Source organism: Anolis sagrei, chromosome 2 (assembly GCF_037176765.1).
Source record: "Anolis sagrei isolate rAnoSag1 chromosome 2, rAnoSag1.mat, whole genome shotgun sequence".
In the NCBI taxonomy this organism is placed as follows: Eukaryota; Metazoa; Chordata; class Lepidosauria; order Squamata; family Dactyloidae; genus Anolis; species Anolis sagrei.
In genome coordinates this window covers 84,089,173-84,111,453 of record NC_090022.1, presented here as the reverse complement: position 1 = coordinate 84,111,453, position 22,281 = coordinate 84,089,173, and the positions used below count along the sequence as shown (strand labels likewise).

The window sequence follows — 22,281 nt, the reverse complement described above, 5'->3', positions numbered from 1 at the left end:
TGCACTGCAGCTGTTAAAAACAGACCTTGTTTCCAAATAAAGTGCCTGTTTTCCACTACTTATATGTCCAGACAGGCAGAGAGAATGACATGATCCTGGGGGTATCAGAGTATAAGTTCAGCATGAGTCCTCTGTGTGTTTCCATTCTGTGAGTGAACTAATGCCACAGTAACACTTTAATTATGTCAGGTAGTCCATCTGCCCAGCAAGTGAAAATGTTCTGAAGGAAAATTCTGTCTACTGTTTATCAGTGGCAAGAAATTCTGAGCCAAAAGGTTTTTCTTTTGAATAAAAACAGATAATTCCCCCCTCCAAAAAATCTTACTATATAAAACAATCTCTTCCTCTGTCCCATCAGTTTTGCACACCTTCCAACATTTCACAGGTGAAAACCAGAACATGTGTGGCCAAGGAATATCAGAGTGGCAGAAGTTATTAATGAAGAAGAACACAGAAGATATACAAGGTCTGCCAAAGAGTGCTGGTGCCTCCAAACTACAGCTCCTAGGATTCCATAGCTTTGAGTCGTGTGTATCAGTTCTACAGTATACAGGTAAATATCTGACTTACAAATGTCTCATAGTTAACAACAGAAGACAACAAGAAGTAAGAGAAATCTACCTCTAGGAATAGAAATTCACTGCGGGAAGAGTTATCATGGGAAAAAGGTGTCTCCGGCCCTTCCAGACAGGATTTCTATTTATCTCAAATTATCTGGCAGTGGACACTATTATAATGCAGTTTAAAGCAGAAAACCTGGGATCAGGTCCTGGGATATAGGGCCTGTCTGGTAGGGCCCCCCTTGAAGCTTTCTCACCAATCCTTATTTCTACAGCAAAACAAATTTTTCCAAATCCAATTATCACAGGGATAGAAATTGAGATGAAATATTCTGAACATATGCACAGACAGCAAAACAAACTCCATAGTGGTGTCAATCCTTCCCTGCGCTATCCAAAGCTTATATGTTTGGCTGGAGTTATACTTAAAAATGTACCTGTTTTGACTTACATACAAATTCAACTTAAGAACAAACCTACAGAACCTATCTCGTTCATAACTTGGGGTCTGCCTGTATATGCATCTAATATTAAATGGCTCTACTACTTTGAACATTTTCACACATCCTCTGCTATTATTGGCTATGTCTTATTAAGCACTGTTGATTGTCGTAATATTTGTAGTCCCATCTGATCATACTTTCCTTCAGCCAGATATTTTTAGGAACAAGAGAGCAATGAGCCAGTGCATCTGCAGTTCTGAATTTACACATTCTGGTAAGCTAGCTTAATGTGAATACTTTAGGAATGAAGGGAACCAGCAAGAGCTAAGGATAGGGATCTTGGATTGGGATTTGGGAAATCCAGATTCAAGTCCCAGCAGAGCCATGGAACCTCCTGGATAGGCTTGGACTAGGTGTCACAACAGAATTGTGAAAATGAATGTGAGGAGGAAGAGAAGAATGTATGCTAATCAAAGACAGGCAACAAATATTGCAAATAAATAAATAAATAAATAAATAATATTAACCAGTGGCTAAGTGTCTTATATATTGTGTTGCTTATATAATAATGGACAATCTTCCATTCAGATGGAGGTTCCAGATTAATGCTTCTTGAATAGGAAGGTGGCCAGTCTTTTTCTACTCCCTGGATATTTTCCAGGTGCTTTTCTTACTCCAGTAATCTAGTTGACACATAATCCAGAGTTAAACTCTCTTCAGGCAGATTTTGCATTGAGTACACAAAATTGTCCCAGCTTTTATCCCATGAAGATAACAAAATAAATGCTTCGTATATCTCTTGTAAATGTTATTTGTCTGTCCTCCAGGTAAACAAACAAATTTCTTATTTTTTTCCAAATGCTCAGACACACTTTATCCCTTTGCAACTTTAAATTATATAAGTGTCTGGTCAAAATAATTTTAATTCCAGCTGTTTCAATGTGATATACACTGCACAGATGCTCCCAGCAATCTCTGGCAGTTGTTGCATTTCTCAAATACACAAGCTGGCTGTCATCGACCGAGAGTATTATACTAGCTTTAGCTTTTTAATCAGCTCTAATATCAGCTGCATTAGCCCCATCAGTTGGAGGGGTTTTCCACAATGTCCCACAAATGTTCTCTAATGAGAAAATACTTCAGCTTTATAGCCCATGCTGAATAATTTGTAGCATTTAGTCTTTCCAAAGGCAAACTGTTACTTCCAGTCATAGGAATACTGCTCAGGCCTTTTCCTTCACCAAACACACACCATGGGGGATTCTGTGCCTTACAGTCCTGGCAGCTCTTCAGGAGTTCTGGGCTTTAGAGTCCTCGGTCTTCAGGGCAAAGCTGGGCCCATAACCAATGTCACGATGAAGATTAATGTGTAGATTCACACTGATGTGGAAGCTTTCACCTATCAACCAAGGAGCAAACTCACATGTTTGTCCTATAGCAGAGTTTATACTCTCTCTCTCTATATATATATATACACACACACACAGAGTCCAATTATTCTCTTCAAGCCACAAGCCTCTCAGAACTCCAACCTCCTTCCAATACCTTCACAAAACCTGCAACCTTCCAACACCTCCAAACTCCTTCACAAACCACCACAAGGAGTAACCCTTCTTTACTCATTTATTATCCCAGCAGTAAAACCCACCCTGGCTGTAACTACTCAATGTTTGCTAAGTGGCCTGACTCCCACTGCCTGCTGCCCTGATCCTTGCACTATTTGTTACTTAAGAAATGATACTCTAACAATGAGGCCTTAGATCTCAACATCAGCTCTGGCTCACTTGAGTATGTAACACAGCATCAACCATAAATTAAATGTGTCTATAGTCCTGGATATCTGGGAAACTTCATGCCCTTTCCTGGACAAATGGGCTATTTCTAGTTATTTAAAATCAAATTTTAAATTTCACACACACACACACACACACTTATATATAAGAGACATTAACTTTTATTATTTTTATCTTCATAGGCAAATTGTACCTCTTTGTGGCCAGTTTGATTTCTCTAGGATGGAGAAGTTCCACATCCAGGAGAAGGTCCTTTTTGGTCAATCCCTTCTAGAATCCCCCAGCCAGGATGGCCACTGTTTCCTGACTAGGCAATAATTAGCCAGAATAACTTTTCTAGACTAAATTTATAAATATTAGATTGGAACTATTTTATGTCCCTTCTGGCTCCTGTTTTAGAAAAATAAATAAACCTGAGCTGCCAATGCTTTGAAAAATCCACAAAAGGCCTAGGGTGGTTTTTTTTTGTTTGTTAAAAGATTAAATATTAAAATGGGCAGCACGATCAATATTTGTGTGTAATTCAATTAAAAAACCAGCTGGGCTCATTTTGCGAATACTTTTCTCTGCAACGTGGGCTGCCTCTGAATTGAATTTTTTTGCTTCAAATATAGATAGGAGCTTTTAATGCTGCTGATGCTTCCAAAATTTTCTCCCCACATTTCCAACATTTCCTACATGTATCCAAGACACATATACCCCAGAAAGGCTTTCTTATTGTTCTTTGTAGTCAAGCACATCAAATAGAATGAATTGTCAATATATTGTGATGAAGTGCATGTGAAGTGATGAAATTTAACCTACTGATTTACATTTTAGGGCTTCTTGGATGCCTGATAAATTCTCACTCCACAAAATACATGACAGTAAAAGGAATGCATAATACCAGATCCCACAAAAGAATGAAGAGCCTCTGAGAACAAAACAGCTGAAGACTAATCATTTGGTTAAGGAAGAAGGAGGTGAATATAAATGGGTTGGCTATCTAGAGGATACTACATAGGCTTGAGATGAAGGTGGAATCCCACTTGAAAACTGCTTATAAACATGATGCTTTCACTTGTGAAGCTATTGGACAGAAGTTTTTCAAATTCATTATTTGAACAGTTTGTTTACTTAACCTCATCAGTGGCTGAGGTAAATCCACAAGTCAAACAATGCCAGGGTTGGAACTCAATGAAGGCATACATTCTGTTCTGTCATTATTCAGACTGTCTTCCGTACTCACTCATACTTACGCAAGAGAGTCCTGCTGATCACACTAGGCACACACTCTCCTGTCTCAAAGAGACTCCTATTCTGTCTGCGGTAGATCAAGATGTCTTCCCATTAGAAAGCTGTCCCAAGTGCTAAAATGTATGGGGCTGTGCAATGTTGCATTGTGATGACCTAGAAACTCTATATTCCAAAAGGATAGGGAACACTCTTTCTCTAACAGCAGATGTAAAATTGCCCTCAGGTGAGGTGTTTATTGCAGCCACAGAAAATGATTTCCAAACTGAAAGAGGCGGGTGCAGAGAGAAGGTCGACGTAAACGTTTTACATCGGACTGCAGCAAATTCTACGTGCCAGCAACACTTCCCATCACCCGCCTCTCTTAGCTGCAACAGTTTCTTCCAAACCCATAAACTAGCCCAATTAGCTTGATTAAACCAAGGGGAGCTGCTAAAGGCTCAAACTGCAACTGGACCAAAAGAACCAAAAGGCAGCTCCATGTCGCAGAGCAACAGGGAGATAGTGTTTCATAACGGGAGCCAGCCTGTGCTAGGAACTGTTTCATTGTGCCAATGCCTCACTGCAGAACCCATTTAATGGAGAGGGATTGCTGCTCTGTACAATCCCCATACACACAATTTATGACACCCTTTCTCTACCATATCGCTCTAATGTGCCGCTGCCATACAGCCTATTTCTCCTACTAACAAACATAACTATACCGGGGGAGGGGGCATTATAATAATCTTGAAGGAATCCTAGTGACAACTATGTTAATTAGAAACTGGCAGCTCTCAGCTCTTTATTACATGATTTGCTCATTTAAAATATAAATGCTGCTTCTTTTCAAATGGTTAATATTTCAGTTGAGGCTAGCGCTTTGGGTTTTTTTTCTTTTCTATTGCCATAATATTGGATTCACTTGATGTGTTGCTTTTTCTAAGGAGCAGCAAAGTGACATGTCTCATTATAACTTATCTCTAAGCTTAATGGCAGCTTTTTTATTATATGCCTAAAGAAAATGAACATTTTCAATCAAGCATACTGTCTTTCCAGAGAAGCCATGCTCCAAAGTCATGCAGGCAACAAGATATCTCTGTTCCTGGTGTAATGCAGGCTATTCTTCGAAGAGCCTCTGAATTTAATTTTAGACATGAATTTTGCCCAGTGTAAGATATGGGCCACTCTTCCATATTGACATATGGAAGAAGCCATATGGAGTGCAATATGATTATGATTCTATAACATTTTGTATATAATACATGGATGAACCATAATCATATTCATCTGCATTGTCGCTCAATTGCTAAATACTTGAACCATCACCCCCACATTTCTCAGAACTGACCACATTTTCTGAAGTCACTACATGGCTTATGTTAGAAAAAAAAGTAACTTCCAGGTGCAGTTGGTCTTTAAGATAGAACTGCTGAGAGCTGCAATCCAACAACATCTGGAGGACGGCAAGTTGCCAAGACCCGACTTAGGTAAATCTCTTACTTTCAGACAACCCTCTGAGGCATCATAATATCAAGCTCCCTTACACTATTGCTGTTCAAATTGTTGAGGCAATGTATGTAAGGCTACACTCTTCCTGAAGTTTCATATTAGTGTAACCATAGATTATGCTAACTTTTTCTGATGTACATGGGGAGTCATCTAGTACTTCCTTATGCAATGGTTTTTTCAGACTATACAATATTTGTTGGATAGCAGCAACTATTGCATTGTTGCCATCCAATACACAAGTTTGCATTGGATGGACACAACTTTGCTCTTGACGCAAATGGTCACTAATTAGCCATCAGGTTGTACTGGAAGGCTTTTCTCATGATGGCACCCAGCTTTGCCTTCCTGGACTGCCACATAAAGACTTTATATTCTACCAGGTACTTGGGCAGATATTTAGGAATAGCACAATATGTGTAAAACATTTACTATTTTTAGTCCTATGCAGAATATAAAAACTCTTATCAATACTTTACCAGAGAGAAAATCCAGACCCTGTAGATGATGTGCACATGTACTTTATGTTTGACATTCAGTATTGGTCATAAAAGTCTAGAAGAATATTCCTACATTTTAAATCTAAATTCTTTTGCTAGTCTTGACTAGAGATGATCCATTGAATCAAATGGATTTACTTATTTGCAGTTGATTCAATGATAATTGAATTCTACTTGGACCTAACTAACAGAATTTTAACCATGAAATGAATGCTTGCAATACTAAATCTACTGAAATCAGGAGGATTTATGAATGAGAATAGTGAGATTTAGATATGAAAGGCTCATCTTCTGGGCACCACAATTCAAGAGAGATATTGACAAGCTGGAATGTGTCCAGAGGAGGGCGACTAAAATGATCAAGGGTGTGGAGAACAAGCCCTATGAGGAGCGGCTTAGGGAACTGGGCATGTTTAGCCTGAAGAAGAGAAGGCTGAGAGAAGATATGATAGCCATGTATAAATATGTGAGAGGAAGCCACAGGGAGGAGGGAGCAAGCTTGTTTTCTGCTTCCTTGGGGACTAGGATGCGGAACAATGGCTTCAAACTACAAGAGAGGAGATTCCATCTGAACATTAGGAAGAACTTCCTGACTGTGACAGCCATTCAGCAGTGGAACTCTCTGCCCCGGAGTGTGGTGGAGGCTCCTTCTCTGCAAGCTTTTAAGCAGAGGCTGGATGGCCATTTGTCAGGGGTGATTTGAATGCAATATTCCTGCTTCTTGGCAGGGGGTTGTACTTGATGGCCCATGAGGTCTCTTCCAACTCTTTGATTCTATGGTTCTATGATTCTATGATTCTATGATTCTATGATTCTATGATTCTATCTTAATGACATCTCATACATGTGCTTGACAAATGTCTTACAGAAAATACTAATACAGTATATCTTTCAGGAAAGCAATACAACCATTTGAAAGAATTGGTAACATTTTCATTGACTGCAGGCTGGTTTGGATATGTCCTATGATTTCTTATCTGATCTCATTTTGTCCAGACTCCTTCATGCTAATCCCATGTTTATTTGAATAGATGTGTCAGCCAGGAACTGTTTGTGATAAATTTATTTTAAAGAAAACACTCTCTACGCAAGGACCATTATCATTTGTTCAAGTTGGATAAGATATTGCAGCTGCAGTTTTATATAAGCAATGGATATTATCTATTTCTCCCTGTTTATGTCTTGAATATATAGCATACAAAATCTGTTGTTGCCTTTGATTTCATGGATTTGTAGAGAAAACCTTTCTTTTGAAAGATCGTTCTGATAACTAATTCATTCAATAATATGTCTTTAAAAGCTGTTCTTTTTTATTTCAAGAAATCCACATAAGGCAGATAGGATATATTGAAATAATGTTTGATTAATGTTGGATAATGCAGAATAGTTGGATTGCTGCATATCTATGTTTGAGTGTTAAATCTGAATGGTGAAGAAAGCTGACAGGAAGAAATTCAACTCATTTGAAATGAGATCCTGGAGGACCACAGAGAGCTAAAAACAACTGGAAATGAGTCAGAAGCAAATCTAGTCTGAAGAAACCAAACTCTCTAGAAACCAAAATTATGGAAAGGAGAATGTCATATTTTGGACATATCATGAGGCAATGTGATTCTTTGGTGGGGATGATAGCAGTAGGTGAAGTGGATAGTAGGAAGATTACAGTTCGAATGATTCAACTAATGAAGCCAGTCTTGAGTTTGCAAAATAGAAATAGAGGAGTTGATGAAGGGTATCCTCTGACAGAGGTCTCTTATGCATAGGATTGTCACAAATCAACGTTGAACTGATGGTAAATAACAACAAAGTGAAAAATACAAAGTTTGTCCTCAAATATAGCTCCTCATGTAGCCGTGGTGAAATTGTTTCCAGAAATGTGTCCAGAAAAAAGGATGTGTGTGAAGCTGCATATTTTTAATTTCTTATTTTCAAGCCGAAAATGTTGCTTACAGTTATTCTTGGTGTATGCGTCTATAGATTAAGGGTGAATTCATATATGGTTATTCATTGCTCAGTATTCTTGAGTCACAGCTTACAAACATGCAACAGCTAGTATTGACAGACAACTATTCTCAAAGGTATTATTGAAGGCTTTCATGGCTGGAATCACTGGGGTGTTATGTGGTTTCCGGGCTGTATGGCTGCATTCTATCAACATTTTCTCCTGACATTTCACTTGCATCTGTGGCTGGCATCTTCAAAGGATCCTCTGAAGATGCCAGCCACAGATGCAGGCAAAACATCAGGAAAAAATTATGCTAGAACATGGCCTTACAGCTTGGAAACTACACAACACATCCCCATTCTCAAAGGTTCCACATCTTTTCCAGTCCTATGACAGGCTACATGTTCAGGGTGTATCTCCACAATACAATTATTATAGCAGTTTGATAAGAATGTAACTCCTGTGGCTCCATCCCATGAAATCCTGGGATTTGCTATTGGTGAGATACTTAGAATTCAAAGGGGCCCTTCCTCTGAAAACACACTGGGCAGAATTCCAAATACTTTCTCAATGATATATGCAGGGGCGGCTCTTCCATTACGTGAAGTAAGCGGTTGCAGAACACTTTTTTTTGCCAGGGGCGCAGAGGCACCTCTGTAAATGTCCCTCGACAGCCACTTGAGGAGCACCCCCTCAGCTCACAACAGCCCTAGCAGTCCAGGGGGAGCCTCGGCTTTCTTGCCTCGCTGCCAGGTGATCCTCTTCCCAAAGGGGCCTAGCCCATCTCATTCCTGCTCCATCCGGCCACCGGGTGTGCGAGCAGAGCCGGCGCTCAATCGTTCTCCCTTCAATCCCTTCCCCATGACCGGCTCTCTTTCCTGATCCCCTGGCGCTCCACCCGCCTCCTCTTCTCTCCCCAATCCGCGGGTGGGCCAAGGGGCGGAGCCGCCACGCCTGGCCCACTTCGGGTCCGGAGGCGTGTCTGAAGACCCCAGCGTGCACACCAAAAGTCGCCTCTTCTCCTGACTTTCTCTTCAGCCATTGGGACCAAGAGAGAGAGAGAGAGAGAGAGAGCCCCTCCGACTGGAGGTATCTCCCACCTCTGCTCCCTCCTTTGTTTTTGCACCTACCTTCAGGAAAGGTGGGCATCTCCACCTCTCTCTCTCTCTCTCTCTCTCTCTCTTGGTCCCAATGGCTGAGGAGAAAGTCAGGAGAAGAGGTGACTTTTGGTGCACACGCTGGGTTCTTCAGGCACGCCTCTGGACACAAAGTGGGCCAGGCAAGGGAGAAAAGTGTAGTTACTAGGATGTATAGTTCACCTACAATCAAAGAACATTCTGAACTCCACCAATGATGGAATTGAACCAAATATGGCACACAGAACTCCCACGACAAACAGAAAATATATATCAATGATTGGTTGGGGGGGGGGGGGTGCGCCAAAATACTGTTTGCTTACCAATGAAAATTACCTAGGGCCGCCTCTGGATATATGTCATGATCTCATAGGATAGAGCCACAGAGTTAAAGTGGATTCATAGTGCTATAACTATGTAATATGGATACACCTCTATGAAAGTAAAATAAAATCTATTTGTAAATACATGGAAACCATTTATTAGCTACATGTGTAAAAGTAATGGCAAATTTAAATCATCAAATGACCAAGAAAAATTGTGGATGAATAATTAGAAAACCATATTGCAACAATTTTATGTAATGGATGAAATTCAAACAACTAGAAATAATAAAACTGACAGAGCTGTATTTGTATAAAGCTATGTGAATGACAGGGGCGGGGTGGTGGGAGTATAAATTTGGGAATAGATAATGTAGCAGTACATGTTTTTTTGTGTCAGGAGTGACTTGAGAAACTGCAAGTTGCTTCTGGTGTGAGAGAATTGGTCAGGGGACACGTGGATGTTTCGATGTTTTACCATCTTTGTGGGTGGCTTCTCTCATGTCCCTGCATGGGGAGCTGGAGCTGACAGAGGGAGCTCAACCGTGCTCTCCCTGGATTCGAACCTCTGACCTGTCGGTCTTCAGTCCTGTCGGTACAAGGGTTTAACCTATTGCACCACTGGTGGCTCCAGTTGTATTGTGTTAAATGTTTGTTTGTGTTTTAAAAATAAACTTTAAAATGTGGTGAGAACCAGCCACAGTTTAGATCTCTATCTATATCACTGCTGCTGTGGCACACAGGAAAGCTCACCAGGGTTTGCCAGAGTATAGAGTAAAGAGTAAAGAGTATAGCCACCAATGTTTGCTTGTATCTGCTCCCAAACCATGTGAACAAAAAAAAAAGGCGAGAGTTTTACTTCTGAATGAAATTGATGTAGGTTTACTTTCCAATAACAAGCTAGACCTAAAGCAGGCTCTCCAAACATTCGGCCCACAGGCTGGATGCTGCCCTCCAAGGTCATTTACCTATCCCCTGCCCTAACCTTTAGACTTAGTGTTGCCCTGAGTCTGAAACAACTTAAAGATAAACAACAACAATGCTAATTAACTTGACTATCTCATCTGCCCAAAGCAGGCCACACTGAAATAAGTTTATGTGGTTAAAATTCTTCCTCATTTTAAAAACTGTATTGTGTTTTCATGGTTTTTTTGCACTACAAAGAAGATGTGTGCAGTGTGCATAGAAATTCCTTCATATAGCCTGGCCTCCCAACAGTCTGAAGGCCCCTGAACTGGCTCTCCAATGAAAAGGTTTGAGGACCCCTGAACGAAAGTATTAATATATTTACAAGTGGGTAACATCCTGATATTATGATATAGTTTAGATGTTCCATTTGAAAGCCATCCTGAGTCCCTTTGGGTAGAGAAGTGTGGGTTAGAAATAAATTATTATTATTATTATTATTCTAAATGGAAAAACCATATAACCTTCTTTGGATCTCCAAGAATAAAATTTGCCTGGGAAACAATAATTACCATACTTACAACAATTACCATATTTGAAAATAATATTTCAGATTAGTAAAACTCTTATTGGAGAATAAACTGATTCTGTCATAAATATCCACAACCATTCGAAGATTGTGGTCCTCATAAGTGAATTAACACTAAACTGATATTAATGTCTAGCACAATTCTCTTCACTGCTAGTGGATAAGGGCTAGCTTTAAATACAAGAAAATTCAAAATCCTCAAAACAGTGGTACCTTTATTGGACCAGTCAAAATGCACAAAATAGATAATTCAGGCATTTGAAGCTTCACTGGCTTCTTTACCAGCAAAGATGTTAAAAATCATACTGGGAAACAAAAGTGACAATCTTATATTTTATATTTTGTCTCAGATATTATATCTGTTGTCAGTGCAGATGGTCTGGAGAGATATCAATGCCGGCAAAAGGCCACTCCTCTTCTTGGCCTTGTGGGAACTGGGAACAAAGGGCAGTAAAACACAGGCAGTAGGGGGGCTTTACAACATAGCTGTGACATCTAAGCAGCACACCACACCACACCAGCACCCCATAAAACATTTCAGATCTGGTTCATTCACTGACAAGGATCATTAGAGCCCCCATAAACATGGAAGAGAGATTTGCATTTGGCACAAACTCTCTCATAACCAGCACCACTGTGGGCAGCTGTTTAATCCTACCAATTTTAAAGGGGATTTTGAAAGATGGAAACAGTGCAAAGAGGAATGGTGTGAAATAATTTTAAAACAACAGTCATGGCATTATGAGGGATTTGAGGTCAGGTCCTCATTGGGGAAATAGAAGGGCCATTTTAGTTCTTTAGTCAAAAGGATTAATAGAGTCTGTGGTCATATTCAATCGGCTAAATTATTAACCCTTCTACAGATAACTTGCAGACACATACCTGCAACACCCTACTTTATAAAATTATTTTGTTTTCTTTGGCGTAAGAGATTTTGGTGACCTTGGTTCTGTTATACACTGTCTAAAGGCACATTTTGCTTTTACTAACCATTGCATTTGGGTTTCTCCTTTATATTTGTGAATCAATAATTTGCCTAGAAACCTACCTACATTTTAATTTATGAAAAATATCTATGCAAACATTTTGTGATGTAAAAATCCCTACTTTCAAATTTCAGACATGTGGGTTTTTCATACCCAGAACTGAAACATTGGCAAAATGTGATGAGAAGTGAATAGGGGAACCACAAGTTATTCAGAGAGCTTTCCCCCTCCTCACCTGGACGGTTGAGTGTGAGGTTTAACACAAGGAGTCAAATACTGAAGAGAAACAGCCTTCCCTATAATTTAATTCAGGTAGGATGACCCTGTACTTTTCATTCTGAAAAACTGATTCAAAATTATAGTATCTTTTAAGATGCAGACAGTGCCCTCTAAAGGACTCCCCCTTCATATTTGAGACACTAAATGATCTGCACTTCCCTGGTGTGCTCCCACTTTCATAGAATCACAGAACCATAGAGTTGGAAGAGACCTCATGGGCCATCCAGTCCAACCTCCTGCCAAGAAGTAGGAACATCGCATTCAAAGCATTCCCAACAGATGGCCATCCAGCCTCCGTTTAAAAGCCTCCACATGCCAGGGCAGAGAGTTCCACTGCTGAACAGCTCTCACAGTCAGGAAGCTCTTCCTAATGTTCAGATGGAATCTCCTTTCTTGTAGTTTGAAGCCATTGTTCCGTGTCCTCGTCTCCAGGGCAGCAGAAAACAAGCTTGCTCCCTTGTCCCTGTGACTTCCTCTCACACATTTATACATGGCTATCATATCTCCTCTCAGCCTTTTCTTCTTCAGGCTAAATATGCCCAACTCTTTAAGCCACTCCTCATAGGGCTTGTTCTCCAGACCCTTGATCATTTTAGTCACCCTCCTCTGGACACATTCAAGCTTGTCAACAGGCAAGAAATATTCATAGGTAATTTTTGCTAGTTCCTCCCTCTGAAATATAGCACACAGCAAACTTCCATCCTGCTACTAACTAGGGCTGACCCGGTTTAGCTTCTTAAGATCGTATAAAATCTGGTGCCCTCATGCTATTTCCAAATGTTTCCTTTCCATGGTAATAATTTGGAACCTTTATGAGAAAAAAAATGATAGGAAGATTTATGTGTGGAAGACAACAGCAGGAGTTTCTCCTTAAGATACCACTCTATGGCTGAAAGGCCCTGCTTTATAATATATGCACCCTCCCCATGCTTTCTAGAGATGGGGATGGTTATGACTGTGTTCCTTTGGAATCTGCATTGCTAATGAAAAGACACATGATAGGGAATTTGTCTAGGGTGGGATCTATTTCGTTTCGCTAACGCTGCCAGCTAGTGTCAGAAGGCACTGTGCAGTGATTGATGGCATTGCCCGAACCATTGTAGCAAACGTGATGATCTTCATATCAGCACCCCCTTGCTAACTGTTTTCTCCCTTTCCTTATATCATTAAAGGAGGCTGCATACAGCTCAGATATCCAAAGGTTGTTGCAGAAATTTAGTTTTCACCTTCTAAAATGAGACATGCATGTAACAAATAGGATACGTGAGAGTATCTGTTTGTCCGTCAAGATTGTCTTATCTTTTATTTTCTACTGATGCAACAAAGACACTTCTTGTTGCATATTTACACAATGTGCTGTGTTATCTAAGTTAATAGCTTACACAGTGCAAGATGCTGAATGAATAATTGTCTATACATAATGCATTTTGTTCTCTGCATCTGAAGAGCACCTTCTCACCCTCGTAGCCTCTCTCCCGCAGAATAGATGGAATGTAATTTTGGAGGAAGTCATCTGGGATTTCCTGTACTTCTTTGAATATGTGGCTTTAGTCATTAGAGAGTTTGGCAATATTAGGATTGAGATTCAGTCAACAACAGTAGGTTGATTTATTTTCTGTAGCTGCTTAGGTGTTAGTATCATAAAAGATATGGGTCAAATGTGACTTGGTTAAGATGTCCTATTATGCCTTACGGCAGAATAATAAAATTCTAGAGCTGGAAGGGACCACAAGGGCCATTCAGCCCAACCCTCTGCTATTCAGAACACATAAGCGAAGCACTCCTGACACATTGCTGGTTTCCATGATTATCGGATATAGATCATCCCAAGGTCTATGATTTCATGACTGAAATTATTCAGTATTATTAAAGTATATAGAGCCTTAATTTCTTACTGGTAACTTATCGAGGTGTGTAAATGCATGTATGTTACTTTACTTCATTGGAAGATAGTGGCCTGGGAACATTCAGTAGATTATTTTTATGTTAATACTTCCCAAACTGCACTAAAATATCATTTTTCCTGTAGACTTCCTTCCTGGCTCTTATGAATTCTAAAGAGCATCATGGATGTTTTATGAAGGTATGCCATAGTTATTTTATGGAGTGAAATAAGGATGGGAAGTAATAATCCAATGAAATGAGCTCAGCAGTGAAACGCTTCAGTATGCTAATTTTTTGCAGTGACTGCACTCCTCCCAATTTGTATGTGCAAATGCAGGCTCACCTTTGACTGAGGCTTGGGATTAAAAGTTATTGCTTTAGATAGGTAGGTAGCTAACTTGCTTGCTTGTTTCCTCCATCTTCTCTTCTTCCCTCCCTCCCTCCCACTTTTGTCCTCTGAACATGGTTCATTTTTGCTTATCACTGAAGGACCAGCTATTTGCCCCACTTTATAATGCTGATTTATCAAGAGCCTTTGCATCAATCATTCAAAACTTCTGCAGTACTAACTGCAATTCTGCAAAAGTTTCATTGGCGTAATTGGAACTTATTTAATAGTAAGTATGTTTAGGATTTTATTTGCAGTTAGATCTGGAAAAGTGATCATAATTTTCTGTTGATTGATGGAAATTATTATTTCATCTTTCCTAAGGGTAGTTAGTACCAAGATACTAACTAAGATCAATAGGCAATTGGAGAACAGTATATGAAAAATAATGGAAAAGGCTGATTTAATGAATTGCTTCTAGGCACTATGTTTCTGCAAAAGTAGATCTCACTGAATATTGTTGGATTTTCCACCCAATAATTCTTTGTAATACCAACAGTTGTAAAGACATGGTTTAAAAACTGCAACTTGATGGATTAAGCATTCAGTTCTTTTCTGGTTATTTGGGCAGTTTAAGCACATATATATTGACACATGAGTGACTCTATTCTGACATATCAAATTCTAATTCATAATTAATACTTACATTCTGTTGTCTGTCTTACTTAGAAGATTTTGTGGCACAGTGAAGCAAAACATCCTCACACTTCATGAATGAATAAATTGTAGATAACTTTTAAAAGGTGGCATTGTTCATTTTGCTCCATGCACTAGTGTTTTAACCTGGGAATTTAGCAGAAACAGAAATGACTTTTCTGCCAGTTTTATTTGCAAGGTTAATTTCTTGCTGGACTCTGACTAACATCTCAATTCAAATGCTGGAAGCATTAATATTTTCTGACTAAATGAGCAAATCTGGCAAGAATGAGGTGTTAAGATTTCCATAAAGTGACAGCCTGAACCTTTTTCAGGGACTTGTGGCTGCTGCAATGCATTGCCTTGTCCAAGTTTTTTTCATTACAGAGTTGAATCATTTTGTGAAGAAAGCAATGAACCCCCACAGCCTCTAGGTCTATTATTCAGATTGAATATATGTCTGCAAATGTATGTGAAAGCTGCTCTCCTCTTATCCTTAGACTCTATCATTTGATACACAGGCTACTGAGGATATATGCACAGAAAAAGCAAAGGCTCACCCAAGGACTATGCTGAAAATTTACCCCAAACACTAAATCCCAAAAGCATTTATCTGAGGTGATTTGAGATTACTATCATTATCTGGGTTATATAAGAAACTGACTTATCTGAACAGAATTGTTATTCTGAGGAGAAGTGTTCCTCCAAAGTGTTGGCCAGAAAGAGGACTTGCTTTAATCACCTGCTACCTGATCCTATTAACAGTAAATGCCAGGAAGTGAACCTAGCCTTTCTAAATGTAAAGCATGTGTTCTGCTGCTGATTTACAATTCTCCCTTCACTTTCCTCAAAAAGGCCATTCAGGATTACAGAGACTGACAACCCTGATGCGACTTACAGGACAGAACATCGTTTAATTTAAAATATTTTAAATCTATTTTTTAGGATGCATTGCTCTCACAAAGCAAGCAGCAAGATTGTAAAAAACAAGAAGTAGGAACAACTCTGGGAATTGCAGGGTGAGCATCCCTTATCTGGAAATCTGACATTTGAAATACCCCCACATCTGAAACTGTCCACATGGGTTGTGGTAGTGACACCTTTGTTTTCTGATGGTTCAATACATACAAACTTTGTTTCATGCACAACATTATTACAAATATTGTATAAAATTACATTCAGACCATGAATAGAATGTGCTGTCGAAGGCTTTCATTGCTGGAATCACTGGGTTGCTGTGAGTTTTTCAGGCTGTATGGCCATGTTTCATTCTCTCCTGACCTTTCACCCACATCAATGGCAGGCATTCTGAGAGGTTGTGAGGGCTGTTTGAAACTTGGCAAGTGAGAGTAATATATCTGTGAAATGTCCAGGGTGGGAGAAAGAACTCTTGTCTGTATGAGGCAAGTGTGAATGTTGCAATTGGCTACTTTGATAAGTATTGAATGGCCTTGCAGCTTCAAAGCTATATAAACCTCACTTGCCTAGTTTCCAACAGACCTCACAACCTCTGAGGATGGCTGCCATAGATGTGGGCAAAACATCAAGAGAGAATGCTTCTGGAACATGGCCATACAACCCAGAAAACTCACAGCAATCCATGAGTACAATATTTATACAAAAATGATATATAAAAAGAGCTTCAGGCTATGAAACATAAATGAATTTCTTGCTTAGACTTGGGTCCTATTTCTAAGATATCTTGTTATGTATGTATATGTAAATATGATGTTCCAAAATCTGAAAAAAAAAGAAATCCAAAACAGTTTTGGTCCCAAGTGTTTCAGAGAGGGATACTCAAGCTGAATTTTAACAAACATTTTGGTTTACATAGCAGTGTTTGATCTTAGGTTTTAAGTCTCCTGAGGCACTTGGGCAGTTACATGGGACAGTGAAGTAGATATACTTCTGAACTGATCTAGCATTTGAATAGGGCTAAAAGCTTCAAGAAACCACCACTATGCTATCTTTTCCATTGTGTATTTTGAGATTGACAAAATAGGATCAACAGCATTTCTAATGGTCTCTTTTGGGACATGACAGATTACTTAATTATTTACAAAATAGCACAGGAATTCTTGACAGTCCCTGAGAAAACAAAACAGAAATAAAACATCAAAACCAAAGAGGCTCTGTAGGTACTTTTTAAAAAGAGGAATATTTGTGTCAACCTATTATGCTACAACGTTGTTGGGTTGTTTATTTTTTTTAAAGAGAGAAAAATAGATAAAACACAAAGGTGGAATCATTACATTAAAATATATGACATTTTTTCAAGCTGTTAAAATGATAACTTTGTAAGAAATTTTATTGATAGTTTCATTGACCCCACTTGTTGGAAGAGAACCCTCTGATTTAAAGAAGTGCTGAAGCTCTTCTAAAAGCGTTGACCTAAATGCTAGGGGAATAGTTGTTTTAAAGAGCAACAAGGGGGCATCTCAAGATATGTGGTCCTAACTCACTGTAATATTATCCAGCATTGCAGAGGTAAAGCAAAAAGGCCAAACAATGAAAACAAAACAAAAATCTTAAATTGTGCCTGCATGTTTGAATTTCCTCCTTTCTTAAATAAGGAGTTTCAGTGATATGGCAAAACCCACTGATTGTTTTAAACCTGTATATGAAAAATATTATTATTTTAAAAAAGGAGCATCATCTCTTTTCATCCAGTCCAGCCTACAGGAAAATACCAGCTGAAGTAATAAGGTTATCGAATAGGATTTTTCGGCAGCCAAAAAGTTTCATTATCTTAATCAGGAGTAATTGAAAATCCATCTCTATAGGAAAGGTCTATTTCATTTTGGAACAGTCCTGGTTGTAGAATCTAAGGCCCTCTTCCACACAGCTGAATATAATCCCACATTTTCTGCTCTGAATATATTGCAGTGTAAACTCAGATAATCCAGTTCAAAGATATTGTGGGATTTTCTGCCTTGATATTCTGGGTTATATGGCTGTGCGGAAGGGGCCTATAATGCAGAATAGCCCTAGATACTGTACTACTTTCCCTATAATCTCCAAACCAATCAACTGATCTACTTAACTTTAGCGTCATTGAGTCATTGAACAATAGACTTGGAAGAGACCACATGGGCCTTCTAGTCCAATCTCCTGCCATGCAGGAAAAGCACAATCAAAAGTACCCCTGATAGATGGCCATCCATGGAGGTTGCTTCTAATTTATTTCAGAACAAACAAGCTAAGCATCACTTTCCATTGTGGGCTTTAAGGATGCACCAATCCTCATCTGGGTATTTTTATTGATGCCGCATCCCCAGCAATATGAAGGTAATATACCACATCTTTTAAATTATGGATTGGGCATATCTCAGATGAGCAGTATTATCAGTAACGAGCCACATACTTTGTTGTAGTTATTGAACACAGCAAATAAACACCTAAGATTACAATGGAAGACTATTTTATGAAAAAAAGGATCTTCTAAGAATCAGTGCCTTAAAGTTATCTATTGACTTAAGGCAACCATATCAATTTCACAGATTATTTTAAAAGCAAGAAATATACATGGGTGGTTTTGCCAGTTTCTTCCTACAGCGCCTGGCATCCGTTAGTATCTCCCCTCCAAAATAGTAACCAGATCTCATGCAAGTGCTAACCAGACTGGCTTCCAAGTTCATCTAGTGCCGTTTGGGTATTTAGGCCACATTTTAAGAATACGGATATGTATATTTCTATGCTTATATCCATAGTTGCATAGGCATACTGCGAGCCAATTGAAGAATAACAAATATATGTGCTGTATCAGTTAGCTGGGTATGCAACTATAGCTATACTACTTGGTACACAATTTTACATACTGAATTTCAGAATGCAATAACACCAACCCCTTGTGTTCTGATAAATACTCAGGCCTTGCCAGTAATAAAGCATTGCTGATAAACAGACCCGAGCAAAGGTTTTTTGAATACAAATTGCACCTCCTCTTTGTTTTTCACCTTTGCATTGTAAATGCCCAAACTCCTTCAGGCCCTAAAGATAAATATGTTATCTATATGAATTCAGATTATGGAATTTCTCACATAAAAGACACTTGTGAATCAAATTCTACTAATTCTTCTGAAAATAGTTCAACTGTAACAGAAACAAATATTATACTGCAGTATTGTAATGTTTGCAACCACACACCAGATGTTATTTTTCCCTACAGATTTAATAGGGTTTAATGGCTTACAGAAGGCCTTATGCTTAAACAGAAGCCTAGCTTTCTCTTTCGTATAAATGATGTGCATTTTTTCTGCTCGTTCTTTTATTTTTATATTGCAGACTGTGTTGACGCAGTATTGACTCTTTCCACAATCCCAAATTACTTTGGTTCGAGAGATCAGCAATGGGGGTAGACATCTAATGTCATCTAATGTGCGACATATTTTTGTTCTGTTATGGATTATTGGATTACTAGATTTTACTAGGCATATTTTCCTTGGCAGCCCAACTCTCCTCAGGGGTAATTAACTTAGATTAACTTTTTGAATAGTCCTTAATCCTATATACTAAAATCTCAATAAGGATTTGTGAGTGAAATTAATGTTTCAGGCTTTCAGTTGAGAGTGAACAACGGAGTCATGGAATGTACTAGAGACAGAGGGAAACTCTTTTCTACAAGAACTGTTGCTTCTGGAAAAATTGCAGATGACACTTTTAATTTGCTTCAAGTTCTATACACCAAGAAAAAGCATTATGAGGAATATTTGAAGCTACCTATCAACATAAAGCTAAATAATTTTGGTTTTGCACAACATTGCCTCTGTGTTGGTTGAAGTTTCCATCTTGCAGTATATCAGCTGACTGGTTTTGAAAGGTGTTATAGAAAGTAACGAGATTTTAATTTGATTAGGATTCTTTATAATATGCCTGCTTAGATACATTTTATATAAATTGTGACAAATGTATACGGCATTCATATTCTAACATGGAACAAGGTAAAGAGAGAAGGATAGGGAATGACATGTTTTTCTGCTTTTGTATCAGTACTTTGAATGGATAAATTCTCTCTTTCTAATAATCAGATATTGCTGATGCTTGTTGAGATGCTTTGTTCTCCCTTTTCCAGAAAAACCATTAGTGTTCTAAACTGATTAAAGATGTGATATGGTGTGATGCTCTCTTTATCTGCTTTCCTAAATATTACATGCTGTATTAGAATTCCAGTTATACCTGTTAACAACCGGAACAGAGATTGGTTTTTATCATATTTTAGGAAACAATCTGCATTTGAGATGGTATAGATGAGGTTGGAATCCTATGCACAGTTAAGCAGTTAAATCCCACTGAAGTCAATGGCAGTCTAGCTGGATGCAGGATGGTGGTGTCCTTTAATCAAGATTTGCCTGTGTAAGCTTTGTCAATATATATTTCCTTTTTGATATGAGTAACTGCATTCTTATTATTTGGAAATACTGGAACTTGATATTCTTAGAACAAAGCCAATTAATTCTCACAACAAGAGAAATTATACTGGTATATCTGTAAAAAGAGGGAGTCAGGCAGGCAGGCAGACTTTGGCAAGGTTTGTGTGTATTTGTGTGAATACTTGCCATTATTTATCTATCTACCCACCTGGTCATCTAATTTAGATGGTATGATTCAGTCTTTATCAAGACATAAGATTTTGCTCTTCTAAAGAAAAAAAGAGATGGAGTTTTCCAGTCAAATAACTCAAATGAAGTAAAAGATTGATGGACCCTGCAGGTCATGAAACAAATACAGGTTGCCAAAACACATGTCTGTGATACCTCTCATTACCAGCTCAGAAAATTGCATTATTCATTCCCACACGGTGAAAATTATAGTTGCCTATCACTGCCCCTCTCCAACTGTGCGAAATAAGAACTAGTACAGAAGTATGTGACAACATCACACAGTCAGACGCTAAATCAGACGTAGTCAAAGACTGCCACTCTATACACTTGTAACTGGAAGGAATCGTATTGAATTAAGTGGGGCTTGCATCTAGGTAAATAGGCAGAAGATCATGCTGAAAACCTTGTCTGATAAATATGGATGAAGGAAAATTAATCAGGTCTTTCATAAAATAAACAAAGATATAAACTTGTGCAGAAGTTTTTTTTAAAAAAAAAGGTTGACAAGGGAGTAGTACAACTAAACCTTTTAAAGCACAGTAGGAATAATCCGTTAGGCACAAAAGCAATTATTCCTGAGAATTTCATTACACAGGAACGATGGGACAATAATCCACTTTGTTCACCTCGACTTGCATTTTCCTCCCCCTCCCAAAAAAAAGTCAGCAAATGAAACATTGTGCTTGGGAGAGTACAAGTGCAAAGCCCACATTTGTCCACTAGTGGTCGCTTTCCTCCCAGTCTGAGCGCCCGGTGTTTTCAGCACTGCGGTTCCAGGCGGAGAATGCAGTGCTAATTACACCGAGCAACTCATAAAGCTGTCACAACTCCTTCTAGTCCGGATTCAACAACTAACCACAGAGAAAATAATACAAATAAACCCACGTTCGAGCCCAACCAAGCGAGGGAAAAACCATAGGTAGGGAAAATCCCGAAAGTGCTGGCTCCTCGATCCAGCCTTGCAACCTCCAACCCCAAAAGGTATCGCCCAGGTATCCCCCAGGCTCAGTGGTCGAGCCATCCGCCTACCTGAAGAATACTATGGTCTCCCAAAGGTAGACGCCGAGTGCATTGAGGTTACACATTTTGTTTGTTTGTTTTGTAGTCCACAAGAGTCAGCGTGGGAAATGGGCACTTGGAAAAAGAGAGAGAGAGAGAGAGCGAGGAGGGGGCGAAGAGGAGAGCGGGAGGCAGGCGGCGGGGCTGGTCTCTCTCTCCGCGAAATTTGTACACAATCCGGGCGCTTGGGGAGAAAGGCAGCGCTTGGGAGGCTGAGCCGGGCAGGCTGAGCGGGCGCCCGCCTTGGAGGGGCTTCAGCACCTTGGAGAGCGGGCCCCGCAGCGCCGCCCCGCGCGGTTCAGCACCTTGGAGAGCGACGGGGCCGGGCAATGGCAATGGCATGGACGGCGCCGCGCTCGGGTGGAGGGAGGGAGGGAAGGCAGGAGCGAGCGAGCGAGCGAGGGAGGGAGGGAGGGAGGGAGGGAGGGAGGGAGGGCGGCCCTTCTCAGCGGGAGCCCGAGGGGCGTCGGGACCAGGCGGCGTGCCAGGAGAACAGGCTGCCCATCGAGGCTGGCTGGGGCAAGAGCGGGCAG

General features: G+C 39.6%; 1 protein-coding gene across 2 annotated transcripts in view; it reads right to left on the bottom strand.

Annotated features, from left to right (window-relative positions):
• GLRA1 (glycine receptor alpha 1) overlaps positions 1-22,154 on the bottom strand; it is a 102,384-nt gene extending 80,230 nt beyond the window's left edge. For both annotated transcript variants that reach the window (XM_060765493.2, XM_060765494.2), the window contains exon 1: positions 21,719-22,154. In XM_060765493.2, coding sequence (XP_060621476.1) covers positions 21,719-21,774 — 56 coding nt within the window. In that variant the 5' untranslated portion in view covers positions 21,775-22,154. The remainder of the gene's footprint in view (positions 1-21,718) is intronic.
• Between the last annotated feature and the right edge of the window lie 127 nt (positions 22,155-22,281).